General features: G+C 39.9%; 1 protein-coding gene across 1 annotated transcript; it reads right to left on the bottom strand.

The window, feature by feature from the left end:
* Positions 1 to 16,594: 16,594 nt before the first annotated feature.
* Positions 16,595 to 16,807, bottom strand: LOC110308696 (DPH3 homolog). The gene has a single exon (XM_021181107.1). The coding sequence runs from the start codon at positions 16,805 to 16,807 to the stop codon at positions 16,595 to 16,597; it is 213 nt and encodes a 70-aa protein (XP_021036766.1).
* Between the last annotated feature and the right edge of the window lie 438 nt (positions 16,808 to 17,245).

The raw sequence follows: 17,245 nt of genomic DNA on the forward strand, positions 1-17,245 counted from the left end.
TTGTATCAAAAGATGGCCTAGTCGGCCATCACTGGAAAGAGAGGCCCATTGGACTTGCCAACTTTATATGCCCCAGTACAGGGGAATGCCAGGGCCAAGGGGTTGGGGATGGGTAGGTGGGGGACTGTGTGGGGAGTGTATTGGGGACTTTTTGGATAGCATTGGAAATGTAATTGAGGAAAATACATAATTTAAAAAAAAAAAAGAATTTTACATTTCATTTGGAAATTCCCAACCAAGCCAAAATTAGCTCTGCTGAAATTCATTTTTTCTGGGAAATATCTTTATGACTCTGACTCAACCTATAATCATACTAAGACCTTGTAATAATATAATGTACTGTGTCCCAGGACATGTGCTCAGAAATATGAACTGACTCTTCTTATGGTCTCTCAGTTTGTGAGGTAGAGATAGGAAGGGAGGGGAGTCTGATTCTGGTAGAGTCATGGACTCTCCTGCTCTCACTCATGCCTCCCTACACTTCAACAGCCAGATACAGCACAGAACAAGGTATTTACACACTGTCCACCACTTCCTTTTCTATTTCATTGCTTACCTAACTCAACCTTCTCCTTCTCTGCTCATGGACACCTATGGTTTTTCCATAGGAATACATCAAAGTCATCTTTGAAATGCAGTTCGCTGTGTTGGACCATGGTCAAAAGGCTGACACGTGGTGAACAGTGCCTTGGTGAAACTGTGAGAGAGATCCCAGGGGGAAAGGCAGAGGGGATTTTTACCTCAGGTGCATTTTGTTCCCTGGATTCTTCATGGATGTGATTTCATACCTTCTGTGGCAAACATTTACATTCAATTTATAAGATGTGTTTATTCTTTTGGATGTCAGGTCATAGCTATAGAACCTGATCTGGCCGGTGTACCCTGAATCTGGCTATGGCCTTCTGCCTTGCTTTTGTGCCTTCCTAGATATTATCTATAGTACATGTCAAGCAATTTCTGGGGAAGGGCTGCTCTGTTATCTTGGACTATGTGCTTACTGAGTTTTGTTTACCTATTTTTCTGACCATGTGTTTCTGGTCATGCTTTTCTGAACTCAGAACAACCTTTCCTGGGTCATCACTTTCTTTGTTACATTCCTGGGTAAAAGGACACTAATACTAAAGTAAGATTGTCTACAGCATTAGGCCAGGCCATAGTCTGTCCCCATTCTTTCAGGTTCTCAGAGCCCAGGTCCAGCAGACAAGATCTGCACAGGTTAGCTGAAAAGTCAACATCCCTGCATCCCCCTGCAGTCTTAATGAATCAGAAATGGGTCAGGGGCCAGAAAACGACATACCATCTCTGTCTCCCATAGCACATGGCCTTCCCAGAACCTCTGTCCTACTTGCTGGCTTAGGCAAGAAGTGAAATGCCAATTAAGTAGTCCTAGTCTCATAGCTGACAATTCAGAATCCAAATAATTAGATTTCCCAAGCACCACTGACACTGTCTGGCAAATCCTTTATCTGCCTCAGAAACATTATTAAAGGGCAATCACAGAGCTGCAGACAGCAAATCAGAGTTCGCCTCCTCTGCGGAATGTTGGCCTTTTATCAGCAAGTACAGTGTCAAGGCTTGGGAACTTTATTTTGTTTATTTAAAAGAATTAGCTAAATTGAATTTAGAACATTTTGTTTTCATGTGGGCGTTGAAATAGTCCAAAGATTTCTTCTCTAAAAATTGCTCATAAAACTAGCTGCATGCTTCAACAAAGGAGCAACCCATTTTCAATGTGTGAAACTTAGGAAACCCATCCAACAATTGCTGAGTCTCAGCCTGAGCTGGTACCCGTGCTTAGCTCCCATGGATATTTTCCAAAGTGCTACAGAAGGAACTGACATATGTTAGGTAAACTGCTATGCAAATTTTGATATTTCCTCAACAGTACAGATTGAACTGTGACTTAATGCTACAGTAATCTGTTTACAGGTGATATTCTTAGGGTATTTGTCAATCTGGTTATAACACATACTTAGTCACATTTATAACTATTGTAGAAGTCTTATAGAAAGCTTATTTTAAAAAATACAGACAGAGATTTGACCTCTGACTACTTCATTTTTCTATCTTTCTTCACATTTTCTGATGAGACCACTAAAATAAAGACTATTTGATGGGTAAAGTTGATTCATATTTAAAAACAATAAGCCTGAGGCACAAAGAAAATCAATAATGGTACCTTTTAAAGAAATTAAGAAATACTATAACATAAAGATTTTAAAAAGACAAAAGATTTTATAAAGGCTGTCCAACAGCTCAGTGATAAAGAGGGTTAATATTTCTGTGACTGTTGATACAACCTTCATTATAACAGCCTAATATGTGTTTCCCAGTAGACTTGTGTTGCAATTTAGTCTGTTGTCATGTATTGTAATGCCAAATACTGGCCCTGGTTGATCTTAGGCACAAGAAGATTCTCATGTAGACCTAATTGATGCTGTATAACCTTGCTCACCAACCAGGCAGTGGTGGCACATGCCTTTAATCCCAGCACTTGGGAGGCAGAGACAGGTAAATTTCTGAGTTCAAATCCAGCCTGGTCTACAGAGTGAGTTCCAGGACAGCTAAGACAACACAGAGAAACCCTGTCTTGAAAACTCCAAAGAAAAAGGAAAAAAGAAAAATAACCTTGCTCCCCAAGTTATCCCTGATTAATGAACAAAGACGCCTACAGCCTATTATCTCGGCAAAAGAGAGATAGGCAGAGTTTTGGTTCCCGGGCTTGGAGTGTGAGCAGAGACCATGAGGAGAAAAAGAAAAGAAGGAGGAGGAAGAGGAGAAGAAAGAGGAGAAAAGAAGGAGAAGAATGAAAGGGAGAGAGGAGGAGGAAGAGGAAGAGGAGGAGGAGGAAAGAGAAAGAAAAAGAAAAAGAAAAGAGGAAAAAGAGGAAGAAGAAAAGAGGAGGAAGAAGAAGAAGAAAAAGAGGAGGAAGAAGAAGAAGGTGAAAAAAGGAAAAGACACCATGGGCTAGGTAACACTGGCCTATTGAAGTTAAGAGCTGCCCAAATAGAACATGGCAAGTTATAACTTGGGGTNATTGATGGGAAAGTAGATTTTCATAACTTAGACGGTAGATATCTGCCCAGCTCTAGTGCATTAAATGCTTATTATAAATATAAAAAGTTGTATGTCTTTTATCTGGGAATAACTAAAGGAGGGGTAGAAACTCCTGATTGATGTTAAATATTTTCCACAACAGACTTGCAGACTGGATTCTATTTACCACTTAAACTATTGATGAGGATAAATGAATTGCCATTGCTTTCTACTAGAATTTGCTTCTATACTGAAAGGCTGCTGGTATTTTATAACAAATGTAATTGAATACTGTGCTGCTTCTAAATTTTCCANGAAAGCTGTTACATCATTTTAAAACACAACATTTTTTCTCTATTTACTTTCATTTCTTCTTACTAATGTAAAATCTTCTCAAATAAAGATAAAATGTATTCTCTTCTATTTGAATGATTTCTTTAATTTTTTGGAAACTTACATAATTCTAAAGCTTTCTATTATCTGACATAATTTAAATAAAAAAACACGCATTTGAATATTTTTAAATTTGTGTATATATATTGTCTTTTAGGCTGGACTCATTTATCTTTGACTTTTTTATAATTTTAAGTATGTTCTCTAGTAAGAAATTATACTTATATTCCTGAAGTTACCTTTTATCATCACAGTTCAGGGGTGGGGGTAACTATATATTAGGGAAACTATGGACAAATATCCCTGATGAACATACATACAAAATCCTCATTAAAATACTAACAAACTTAATACAAGTACATATTAAGAAGATCATCTGGGGCTGAAAATATAGCTCAGCAGTTAAGAACACTGACTGCTCTTCCAGAGGTCCTGAGTTCAATTCCTAGCAACCACATGGTGGCTCACGACCATCTGTAATGGGGATCTGATGCCCTCTTCTGGTGCATCTGAAGACAGCTACAGTGCTACAGTGTACTCATATACATAAAATAAATAAATAAACCCCAAAATAGAAGGAGGGGGAGGAGGAGGAAGAGGAGAAAAAGGAGAAGAAGCTCTACCATGATCAAATTGGATTAATCTTGGAAATGTATATGTAAATCATTAATATAATAAAACATAAATGCAGACAAAAATCACATGATCATCTCAATAAATAGAGAAAAGCTCTTGACTATATCTAACATGTTTTCCTGATAAAAAAGTTTCAGAGAATAGTTTTAGGGGACACATTTATCAACATAATAAAGGCTACCTATGCAGGTTCACAGCCAACATCATTCTAAATGGAGAAAAGTTGAAGTAATTCTATCAAAACGAGGAACAATATAAGCTGTCCTCTCTCCCTACTCCTTGTCAATATAGTTCTCAAAGCATTAGCAGTGAAGACAAAGGAGATTGGGTTGATACAAGTAAGGAAGGAGGTAAAGTTGCCCCTCTTCGTAGTTGATATGATATACATAAGAATCAAAAAAATACTCCAGAGTACTTCTAGAAATGATGAACAATTTTATGAAAGTGGCAGGGTACAAAATAAACTAACAAAAAGTAACTTTTTATACACCAAGAACAAAGACACTGAGAAAGAGATCATGGGCACACTAACATTACAATAGAATCAACAGCAATAAAGTATCATGGAATAAAACTAACCAACCAGCTAAAAGACCTCTGCAATGAAAATATTAATATGTAAAAAAAAGAGATTAAAAGAGACACTAAAAGATGGAAAGATATCCCATATTCATGAATCAGAATTTATATTGTGAAAATGACCATTCTACTAAAAGTAATTCACAGATTCAATGAAATCTCAATCAAATTTTTCACAAAATTATTTCCAAAACTAGAAAAATTCTGAAAGGCAGATAGAACCAGTAAATATCCTGATAACCAAAGGAATTCTGAGCTAAAACAATGAAGAAGAAGAAGAAGAAGAAATGAAGATGATGGTCAAACAATTTCTATTATAGACTTCAAGATATTGTGGAACTCTAGTAACAAAGACAACATGATACTAGCACACAAACAAACATACTGACTAATGGAACAGTATTAAAAACCCAAACATGAGTATTTCTAACTACAGCCTCTGATACATGACAAACCATATGCTGAAGAAAAGACCACATTGTCAACAAATGATGCTGGGGAAACTAAATGTGTGCATGCAGAAAAATGGTACCCGGCAGAAAAGCAAGCTCTAAGTCACTCAATACCTGAAACAAAATGGTAGAACTGCTAAGAATAAACATGGTAGCACTCTTAGAAAACAGGGGTCTAGGAAAGGGCTTTCTTTTTTAATTTTTTATTGGTTATTTTATTTATTACATTTCAAATGTTATCCCCTTTTCTGGTTTCCCCTCCACACACCCTCTATTCCATTGCCCCTCCTCCCTGCTTCTATGAGTGTGCTCCCTCACTCACCTACCCTCTCCCTCCTCACTGGCCTAGCATTCCCCTATACTGGGGCATCAAGCCTTCCAGAGGCTGCCCCACCAAGGGATCCATCCCATTGCAGCTACAAAACCCAGACACTATTGCTGATGCCAAGAATGATGCCAACAAGAGCTTGCTGACAGGAGCCTGATACAGCTGTCTCCTGAGAGGCTCTGCCAGAACCTTACCAATACAGATATGGATACACAGGGTCCCCAGTGAGGAGTTAGGGGAAGGACTGAAGGAGCTGAAGGGGTTTGTAACCCCATATGAAAACAACAATATAAAGCAACCAGACCCCCCACCCCAGAGATCCCAGGGACTAAATCACCAACCCAAGAGTACACATGGAGGGAACCATGGCTCCAGCTGGATATGTAGCAAAGGATTGTCTTATCAGGCATCACTGGGAGGGGAGGCTCTTGGTCATATGAAGGAAAGGACTTTCTAAGTAGGAATTTGTCCAGGATTCAAGGCCAACAATTTACAAATGGGAATTAATAAAACTAAAGGTTTGCTGTTCTGGTCAACAAAGGAAACAATCTACAGAGTAACGAAAAAACCCACAGGATAGGAACAATCGTTGCCAGATACACATCTGACAGCAGATTAATCTCCAGTATATGCAAAAAATTTTTAAGTGAAGGAAATAAATTACCTAATTTTAAAAATGAACACTGGTACCAAAGGAAAGGCTAACCAATAACTGGCCCAACTTGAAACCCATCCCACGGGCAAGCATCAATCCCTGACATTATTAATGATTCTCTGTTATAATTGCACACAAATTGTCCCCTAAAAGGCTCTACCTAGCAGTGGACTGAAACAGAAGCAGATACCCACCGCAAAACATTAGGTTGGGGACACTTATGGAAGAGTTAGGGGAAGGATTAAAGAACTTGAAATAGATGGAAAATCCACATGAAGACCAACAGAGTCAACAAACCTGGACTTAATAAAGCTAAAAGTTTGTTGTTCTGATCAACAAAGGAAACAAACTACAGAGTAATGAAAAAAAAAACCCACAGGATGGGAACAATCTTTGCCAGATACTTAAGCTCTCAGAGTCTGGGAACTCTCAGAGTCTGAACCACCAACCAAAGAACATACATAGGGGGTAGAACGAGGGCCCTGGTACATATGTAACAGATATGCAAATCAGTCTTCATGGCTACCCTGTCTGGCCTCAGTGGAAGAGGATGCACTAATCTGGCAGAGGCTTGATATGCCAGGGTAGGGGGAGTCGCACCCTCTCAGAGAAACAGGAGAAGGGGGATGGGAGGAGGAACTTGATGACAGAGGGACTGGGGGCAGTGTTTGGAATGTTAATTAATTAATTTTTAATAATTGAATCTGGTTCTAAACCACTAGTTACAATTCATAACAATAGAAAAATGACAGTTACGAAGTAGCAACAAAATAATGTTATGGTTGGGAAGGGGGTCTCCTCAACATGAGGAAATGCATTAAAGGGTCTCAGCATTAGAAAGGTTGAGAACCACTGGTCTGAACAAAGAGTTGTCAATATAAGAAGTAAAAATGGCTAAGAAATATTTAAAATAGCATTGAGATTTTTCTAGTCAGAATACCAAAGATCAGCAAAACTAAACACAGATGAAGGTGAGATTACAGAGAAAGGAAGTCCACATCCACTGTTGGTCACTTACACAGTCACTCTGGAAAGCTGTATGAAGAATCCTTAAAAAGACTAAAACTAAATCTACCGTATGAGCCAGCTATATCACTCCTTGGAATGTGCCCAGTTAAAATCCTACCCCACAAGTACTTGCTCAGTCACTCTCCCCAATGCACAATGCCTAAGCAATGGAAATATCCTAAATATCCTTCAACACATGGAATGGACCATGACCACGTGATACATAATACACAATGGAATTCTATTCAGATGTAAAGAAAAATGAAATCATGAAATGATCAGGTAAACGGATGGACCTAGAAAATATCATACTGAGTAGGTAGCCCAGACTCAGAAAGGCAAATACCAAATGTTCTTCCATGTTTGTGTTTCCTAGTTTCAAATCTTCAGATGTAAGTATTTAACATGGGGTAACCAGAGACCCAGGAAAAAGTAAAGAGAGTATGGGAAGTAGGGGTGGTTAAGGGGGAATATCAGGGTACAGGTGACACAGAGTGGGAACAGAGAACAGAGAGGGAGGCTCCAACCTGTAAAGAAAGAGGAGTCAATATGGAAGAGGGAAGGAGGAACAAATAATGCCCATGTTGTTGGATAAAGCCTTAAGGAATTATTTACCTAGAATACATTGCACGTAAGTATATGTGCACACTTGTGCATGTGAACACACACACACAGAGTAATGGTAGTATGCCTCTCAGACTGACAATGTACCCCACAAGAACCACACACTAACAGAAAGCTCAATATTGATCACGAGAAACCCCCTTTAGCACAGTTCATCAGCTAGTACAATTGACTTCTGTCTCATTCTATTGCTATGATAAAACTTCATGACCATAAACAACTTGAGAAGGGCAACGTTATGATTCTCAGATCACACTCCATTGCTAAGGGACATTAGGGCAGAAACTCAAAGAGGGAAGGAACCTGGAGGCAGGAGCTGATGCAGAGGTCATAGAGGGGCATTGCTTACTGTTTTGCTCCTTGTGGCTTGCTAAGCCTGCTTTCTAATACTACCCAGGGCCACCACCCCACAGATAGTACTTCCCCCAACAGTGATAGGAACCCTCCCACATCAGTCATAAATAAAATAAAATAAAATAAAATAAAATAAAATAAAATAAAATAAAATAAAATAAAATAAAATAATAAAAATGTACCACAGGCTGATCTGGTGAGAATATTTTCTCCACTGAAGTTCCCTCTTCCAAAATGACTCTAGCTTGTATCAAGTTGACATCAAAACTAATACAACTACCAAAATCACATCAACAGGAGAGAAGCCATGCCTGGTTTTAGAAACCTAGCCAATGACTTGGAGCTAGTGAGAGTACAGATCTTAGAAGACAACCTATCACCACACCTTGGCTAGAATGCAGTGAGTTTGAACTCAGTAATAAACTCTGAGTCACCAACAATGTGCCGTTGTCACATTAAGGAAGGAAATCAAAGCACTTCCCTTGGTGTCCTTTAACCAAAAGTGAGACCTGAGTTAAACTCTCTTCCTGCTTTCCCTGTGTGTTCCTTCATTTTTTTCTATTGCATGAGTCTGAACCTGCACCTGTCTCAACACTGTCTTGTGAATCTGTCTCTGTCTGAATGTCTGTGACTGTCTCTCTGTACACCTGTGTGTTCATCTGTGTGTGTTTCTGTCTGTCTGTATCTACCTGTGGGTTTCTGTCTATCAGTCTGTTCCTAAAAAAGGGCTTTGATGTCTCTTTTTTTTTAACTGAACAGCACAGAAAGCAACACATGGGGGAAGTAATGTGGGATACTCCATAGAGATTTTTAACAGAGTTTTTACAAGGTATTAAGTTACTGGTTCCAGCTTACCCAGATAACTAATGAACGTTTTCAAGCAATATTGAATGCTGCTTCCAGCATTTATAGTGGAGAGTCAACTTATATGGCTGCTTTTGGTCTATTTTATATTTGTAGAAAATGATTATCACAACACACATGCAAACACATTCAGTACTTTTGGGTCAGGGCCATAAAGGAATAGATAATTTAAGATTAGAGCTATGCATTCGTTTAGGTTGCAAAAGTTGATTACAAAGGAAATCCAGAGCAAGTACAATTGATTGCTACATTGTTCTCTTAAAGGCAGGGCAAACAAACAGGCTAAGTACACAGTAGGACAGCAGTCTTAAGTCTGAAGTATTGTTAACTCTGTCTATGATGTCCATCTCTTAGACTGTAAGACATCCTGCCTGGTCTCCTAGTCATGTCAAAGGACGAGACACTGTTAGCAAACTCTAATAGAGAAATTGCAGTTTGCATTTTTGGAAGCCAACCTAGTAAGGTGACCCGTCCAGCAGGTCCAGTTATTCGAGGGTCTCAAGGGGACCTTCTCCTAAGAACTAAATGGGGGGAGAGGGAGAGATGGACACCAAGTGCGAGGAACGACACGGAGACCAGTCTGATTAGCATCAAGGTGTCACTGTATTAGCAAGGCTCAAGGCTTAAATGCACAAGCAAAAGGGGAAGTACTTCTCAGCAGAAGGGGTGGGGCAGTGGAAATTTTTCTTTTGGCAGCTACACAGGGAAGCAGGAACTTGGTGGTATCAGGGTACATCTTGTGGTCAGGACATCTGGCACTGACTTAGGGCTGGAACATTCTGTGGTTGTTCTCGGAGCGGTGCATCGGTGGCCCGCTTTTGACCCCCTTTTCTTCTCGGGGGGAGAGGCCCAATTCAGAGATCAGGACAATTGTGTTGTCTTAATAGCTCCCAACAGTAAGGGTCTCGGGACTGACTCTACCACAGGATAGAGCATATGGTTCGAATAACACAGTTTTTGAAAGAGGGTAAAATCTGCCAGTTGGGTTATAGAGTGTATACTACCTTCATTTTCTTAATGTCTTCATTGTTGTGGTTAATATTAATCAGGCATCTTCTCCTATCTCATCTCCTTGTAGTCTCTGCCTCAGACCAGAAGCCTGGGAAACAAAGCCCTGCCTACTTCTCTTCTGTCTAGCTACTGGCTATGGGCATCTTTATTGACCAATCAGGCATAACTTGGGAGGCATGATTACATAACATCATTTGGCATATGTGAGGATTTCCTCTTCTCTGGACCAGATGTTAGGGGCCAATATTCAGCATTACAATACATAACAACAGACTAAACCTCAACATTTCATTGTTTAACTATTCTGATTCTTCTTTTAAGTATTTCTTTTCCAAAACAGTAAGTCTAATCTTTCTGGGGGAAGAAAATGATTGTAAATACTCTTATATTCCATAGAGCACCTTGTAAAAATGATAAGAAATGAAAGTAGTCTTTGCTGAAAAAGTTGTGAAGCAAAATAAGCAGAATTTTTCATGAATAAGTTTGATTTTCAAGAATGTTTTCAGGGGACAACAAGATGGCTCAGCAGATAAAAGCACTTGCTGGCAAGCCAGAAGACCTAAGTTCAGTTTCCAGGACCCACGGGATAGAAGTAGAGAATTGATTCCCACACAAACATTGTCCTCTGACTTCCATATGTATGCTAAAACACACAAAAAATTAATAATAATAACAATAATAATAAATAAATAATTTATTTAAAAAATTTTAATTTTACTTAAAGATGGTCTTCAGTATATTCCCTAAATGTATGGTAGACAATATTGTTATGGCTGTGATTAAAATTCCTGAGAGAACAAGCAGTTATGGAGAGGAAGGACTTGAGTGATTTACAGTTATGGATAGTTCAGTCTGTGGTTCCTTGGCTCCACATACCCAGGCATCGTGGTAAAACAACATGGCAGCAGTGTGTGATAAGACATTTTTTACCTCATAATGAACAAGATGCCTTTATAAAAAGGTCTTAGTCCTGGGGGGGGGTGGTAAAAGCACCACCACCAAGAGCAAACTTGAGGTGACCGGGTTCCTCTCTCTGGGCCACACTGCCAGTACTGGCTAGTTTTATCTCAACCTGACACAGCAAGAGTCATCAGAGGGGAGGGAGCCTCCATTGAGAAAATGCTTCCATAAGATCCAGCTATAAGGCATTTTCTTAATAAGTGATCAGTGTGGGAGGACTGAGGCCATTATGTCTGGTGCTATCCCTGGGTTGTATAAGAAAGCAAGCTGAGAAAACCATGAAGAGGCAAACCAGTAAGCAATACCCCTCCATGGCCTCTGCACCATATCCTGTCTCTAGGATCCTGCCTGTTTGAACTCCTGCCCTGACTTCCTTTGATGGTGAAAATTGTTATGGAAGTGTAAGTTAAATGAACCCTTTCCTCCCCAAGTTGCTTTGGTCATGGTGCTTCCTAGCAGCAATAGAAACCCTAAGGCCTGACCTAAAGTTTCCAGAACCTCATGAAATAGCACCACCAGCTGTGGGCACTGATATACAAGCCTGCAGGGCATGCTTCCTACTAAAACCATAACAGGGGAGAAAGAAAGTCATAATTTTCAGAGGGTCCAGCTAATATCAGGGAGAATCAACAGAAAATAAGATCAATAAACACATTTCTTCTCCAGTTCTCTAAACTGTGCTTGGTTGTAGAAACAAAACATAACAGTGTTATTGTTCTGACATATGTAAATATTTAAGACTATTTTAAGTGAGGCATAAAAGGGAACAACAAAAAAGGAAATATTCCTCCGTCCCGCTTGCACTGGTGAAATATGCAGCCATCCCCACCATCTAGTTCCAATGCACCATGTCAAAAGAATGCATCATACCCACTTGGCAGTCACGTGACACTCTTCCCTTTTTCCATCTCTGCCATCTGCTAACTGGCTCTCAGTCTCCATCAATTAGATTACTGTGGGTGTGTTGCATGTATGAAATAATCCAATATGTGGAGGTTTGTAGCTTTCTTCCTTGACTTGGAGATCACACAATATTAATGAATGGAGTTGTAGGAACATGTAAGATGTGTCTAGCTGTGCATCCCCTACCTATAAAAGCCTGTGCTTTGCAGAATCCATTTGCATCTCAGTAAAGTTGAAAAGATGCCTGTTTTAACCTTATTTCACCCCTGAAAACTGGCACAAAAATATTAAACTACCCACAAGCCTATGTCCCAGGCAGACTTTGAACTCAGATTCCAAAGAAAAAAATGCCCAGACATTCATTACCTTATAGTCTCAGAGATCTCACTGTAACCCAAGCCATTAGGACCCAAGATGCCATCTGAAGGTCCCATGGCATCTTCTCATGGTAACATCTGCACATGGCAGAAGAAATGACTGAAAGAGGAGAACACTCTCTGAAGTCTCTTTATTAATTTTTTTTTATTGTGGCAGAGAGATCTCATGGTTTAATCATTTCCAAATTATCTCCTTTTAATTTAGGTTTTCAACCTGGTTTGGGTTTCATATACCACCTTCAAGCTATAGCTCTCTCCAAAATGACACACACACACCCTTCATGAGTAATGAGTACATATGACGAAACTCCACAGGTATTGTCAGAGAAGAGGAGTAAACACCCTGTCCTCTTGCCATTTCTTCCCTATTGGCCCTCATGGCATGTGTTCTTGGAGTGACCATTCACTGAAAGGCATAGAAGTTGATAGTTCAGAGAAAAAAAAACAAGTGTTACTTTGTTAGATCTCTCAGTAAACTCTTGGCACTCCCCTGATTCCTGAACCAAAGATGAGGTCGGGAGGACTTTAGTGTGCTACCTAATGAGCCAGTACCTGTTCTGTTGTCTAGTCATCCCATAACTACTAGGCTCTAAGTGCTGTGTCCCCTGACATTTCTTTGTTACTAGACATTATGATGTGTTCTTGAGATGAATACAATTTGGATGCCAATGGTTTGGGGGTGAAACACACATGTCACTGCCAACCACACACTAGCAGGCTTGCACATATTCCTAGCTTCACCAACAATCAGTGTCCTCATTACAAAAATAAGAATGGTGTTGGCGGTAGGATGGTTCCAAGGATGAACTTAAATGAAGCGTAGAACATACAGAGCCATGTGCAGGGCACATGGTAAGTACTAAAAAATGAAGGTCATTATGCTTAGTGTAGGGTCTAACCCAATGCTTTCCAGTTGAACTCCATGAAAGGGAAAAATATTCTTGTATGTGTGCTCCAATACATAGTTGCAACTACCCACATCTAGCTATTGAGTAATTGAAATGTGGCTAGTGTGAATTCATCTAAATTTAATTAATTGTATGCACTAATACCTACCCTATGAGATAGCATATATAAACCTTAGCCAATAACCACACATTGCCAACATTAATTGAGCAAAATATTGCCATTATCTTACAAAGTAAAGAAAATGGAAAAATAAAAGTGAAGTGATAATGTGGATTGCCCTGGTGCTGTTTGTATTTTGATGTTAATCCTATTTCCTCAAGAGGGGCTGTCCTGAGAAGAAGTAGATCACATACTCAGGTGATCTCACTGAACCTTCTCCCCATTCTAACTGGTCAAATAAAGGGTGGGGCCTATGGTTGAGCAATGGAAGGGAAAGATGGGACTGGAGGTCTCCGGGTGGGGGGCGGGGGGAGGAAGGAGAAAGAGAAAAGAGGAGGAAGAGAGAGGACAGAAGAGGAGGAAGTAGAAGCCAATATGGAGAAGAACCACATGACCTGGAGAAGGTACAAGTAGCAAAAGGGCTCATAGTTTGGGAATAAATTAGTACAGTGATAGATCTACCCAATCTAGACATATAGCTTATAAATACATAATAACTGAGTTGTGTGGTTTTTTTTAATATGGGCTTATTGGGATAAGAAATCACCACAACAGAAAAAAATTTTCTGATCAGTTATTATCATTTTAAAAGTAATGAATAGGGAGTATTGTTTTATGAATATATATATTTGGCTGGTTTAAAACTAAGTTCAGAAGATGCTAGAAACATATTTTTGAAAGTAAATGAAAATAAAGTATAGTAGATTCAATTATTTAACAATTGCTAGCCCTCCTTCTCCTCTCACCAACATGGAGAAAAACTCTCCTCAGATGTCATAACAGGTTTGGATGGGATCATATGACTTGGTTTTTGTCAATAAAATGGGGACAGGGGTTTTCAAAGACAGTGTATGTATCTTTTCACCTCTCTGAGGTTCATGACCTCCTAATGAAAAATATATCCCAGTCTCAGAACAAGCATTGGAAGCTGAAACAAATTTGACCCACAGGTGGAAGCACAGAAAACCACTGACTCACAGAGAGAGACAAATAGTTACCAACATGTAACTATTGGTTGTCTGCCATTAAGATTTTGTAACTCTTTTCTGTGGACTTCTTTTGCTACAAATCTGGCTACCACAGAATAAATATTTATTGGATACCTCCATGGCAATGAACTTATGGAATTTATGCCACAAATAACCCAATGATTGAATCAAAATCATGTTAAAACAAGGGTTCTATAACGTCAATTTACAACTAAATGGTTAACTGAATTCATGGATAAAGAATCCCTTTTTGTTTAAAATACTTTTTCATTCACTGACCAGTGTCAATGTTTGCAACCAAGGACAAGACATCTGGTACCAGAAGTGAGTGGCTATACACGCAGCTTCAGGCATAGAGGCAGGGAAATATTATCTGGCTTGAAAAGCTTAGGGTGGGGAAATGAAGATGTGTGGTGTGGAAAGTGCAGCCTGCATGACAGGCAGTGGTTGAAGAGCTGATTAAATTGTGCCCTGGGATCTCCGGAAATGAAATGTCTATTAAAAGATCAGCTTTGTGGGGCTCAGAAGCCACATCCCAGCCAGAGCCTCCTAATCCTCACGAGTCTTGCTGAGGAGGACATTACCATCACCTTTGTTTAAAGAGGATGCAGAGCTAGAGAGGAAAAGGCTTGCTGGGATACAGGTCTTAAAATGGCTCTAAACCACCCACAAGGTGACTAACATCCTTCATGGATAGTTTAAAGGCACACATGTTTATCCACAGACATTATGTAAAGTTCCACCCAGGGCCTTGGCCAGTGGGCTCTGGGAGTGGGTCGAAATGGATTGGGGTAAAGAGAAAGTCAATAGAATCTGGAAGACATTGTATGTGAGGGGATACAGAAGAACCACCAAAATGGCTGCTCATTTAGTAAGAAGGAAGTTTGTGAATAAGAGAAAAATATCCAGAGGCCTCTGAAGTGTCCAGAGCAGAGTGAAGAAAGAAACATGGCAGGCATGGCCAGGAAGCAAGACTATTCTCAAGGAGAGAATGGTGGGGATATCAAGAGAGCAAATAGCAAGAGTAGCCTGGTTATACAAAGGATGAGTAGCTGCTGAGAGGGAAGCCCATGAGCTGGAGCAGCCCTAGGATTTTTGGGGTACAAGGGGAGGGTGAGAGGGGCCAGAAGGCATTGGAAATGTATAATGGATACTTGTCAATGGGAACTGTAGGAACTTGGAGCCTGGCATGTACTCTGATGTACAGATAGGTGCTGCAGGTATGCATCAAGGGAGTTTCATCCATCCCTTCTGCCAGAGGCAAGGGCAAGGACTCCTTTTGCAGACAGAAACCCTGTTTTACAAGATCCTGAAGAATGCTGGGTTTTATCTAACTGACAGAAATTCTTCTCTATTGCAGTTACAATTGAGCCAAGATTAATGTTTCTGGATTTATAGAATGCCTCCCACTTAACAGAAACCTACTACGACTTCTAGATTCTTGTGTCCTGGAGCAATGAATTGGACTAGGAACCCTTAAATAGTAATAGAAATAAGATCAATTGATTAAGAAAGAAAAAGGCATTTCCACCAAGGAATGGGCTAGTAGTGAGCCAGGGTAAAGAACAGATAGAGGCTCAAAATCCCCACACTGAATGAGCTCTGGTCTTTTCTAGGCTATTTGTATCACACTCCCCTTCCCTTGCGTTTATACAGTGAGGGCTTTCCTTAGGCATCTTCTGGTTGTCACATGGAACCATGTGGAGAAACAGTCCCAGTCTTTCCATGTCACCTGGCTTCTTTCACATACTACTCTTGATGCCTTGTCCCCACATTCTTGCTGTCCTGCCACAGTGATGATTTACAGTTCCATTATTTCACTACTTGTAATACAATTTTATTCATTTTTGTTGTTTGTTTGGAGTTTTGTTGTGGTTATTGTTGTTTATAGAGATTAAACCTAAGGCTTTGCACATTTTAGAAAGTGTCCCAGGACTACTAAGCTATCATCCCAGTCTCTCTCTCTCTCTCTCTCTCTCTCTCTCTCTCTCTCTCTCTCTCTCTCTCTCTCTCTCTCTCTCAGTGGATGATGTTATTTTCAGAAAATGATTTTTCAGATATTCAAATAATGCAACTGATGGAAGAAAAACCAGTTTATAAGGCTCTCCTTAAATTCAGATGGACAATTAGGAATCCTTCCACTTCCATGTAAGGATGGAATCCAGGTCTGATATATCACAGGCTCACTTTTTCATGCTGAGTTCAGTGGCTGATGAAAATCACACCCATGAGGCCATCCACAGGACACCTGCCCAGTGAGGAGGTTGGTAACTCTGCACTGGATGCATCCACCTGGGCTCAGCCCCCGAGGTTCAGGACTTGAGTTCCTGAGAGCTTCTTTAGCATTTAGCTAACTCTTAGTTGCTTGAAAGTGCTGGGACTGTTTCTCCACACATGAACTGATCTTTGTCATAAATCACACCTGGACGCATTGCCACATCGTCTCCATTTTCCAAATCTTCCTTGATGATGGAGAAGCTATTCCCACAGGGGCAGGGGCAGAAATAGGTCTCCAAGTCCTTGTCATATTGAAAGTCCTTGATCTTCACCTCATCATGAAATACTGACATGGTCAGCGGGTCGGCAATGAATCTGTTTGCCTAGCTGCACTCAGGCAGGATAGGCCCAGGCTTTGTGGCCCACCCTCTTTCTTCTTTAGAGCTGAATAATAACCATTTTATATATGTGTGTATATACATATCATGTAAGTGTGGATAAATAAATGTGATAATATATGTGATATATATGAAATATATGTCTGTGTGTGTGTGTGTGTGTGTGTGTGAGAGAGAGAGAGAGAGAGAGAGAGAGAGAGAGAGAGAGAGAGAGAAACATCTTATTTATCTATTGGTAGGAAGTCACTAGTTCCATAATGGCTGTCGTGAATAGTGTAGCAAGTAAGATTGTGGGAGGGATATATATTACATAAAACTTGGCTTTTTTTTGAGATATACGTCAGCAATGGTGCAGTTTAATTATATAGTAGTTCTATTTCTAGTGTCTTAAAG

Source organism: Mus caroli, chromosome 13, assembly GCF_900094665.2.
Source record: "Mus caroli chromosome 13, CAROLI_EIJ_v1.1, whole genome shotgun sequence".
In the NCBI taxonomy this organism is placed as follows: domain Eukaryota; kingdom Metazoa; phylum Chordata; class Mammalia; order Rodentia; family Muridae; genus Mus; species Mus caroli.

Coding starts and splice junctions, on each gene's coding strand:
- LOC110308696 (XM_021181107.1), bottom strand. CDS start 16,807: ATGTCAGTATTTCATGATGAGGTGAAGATCAAGGACTTTCAATATGAC.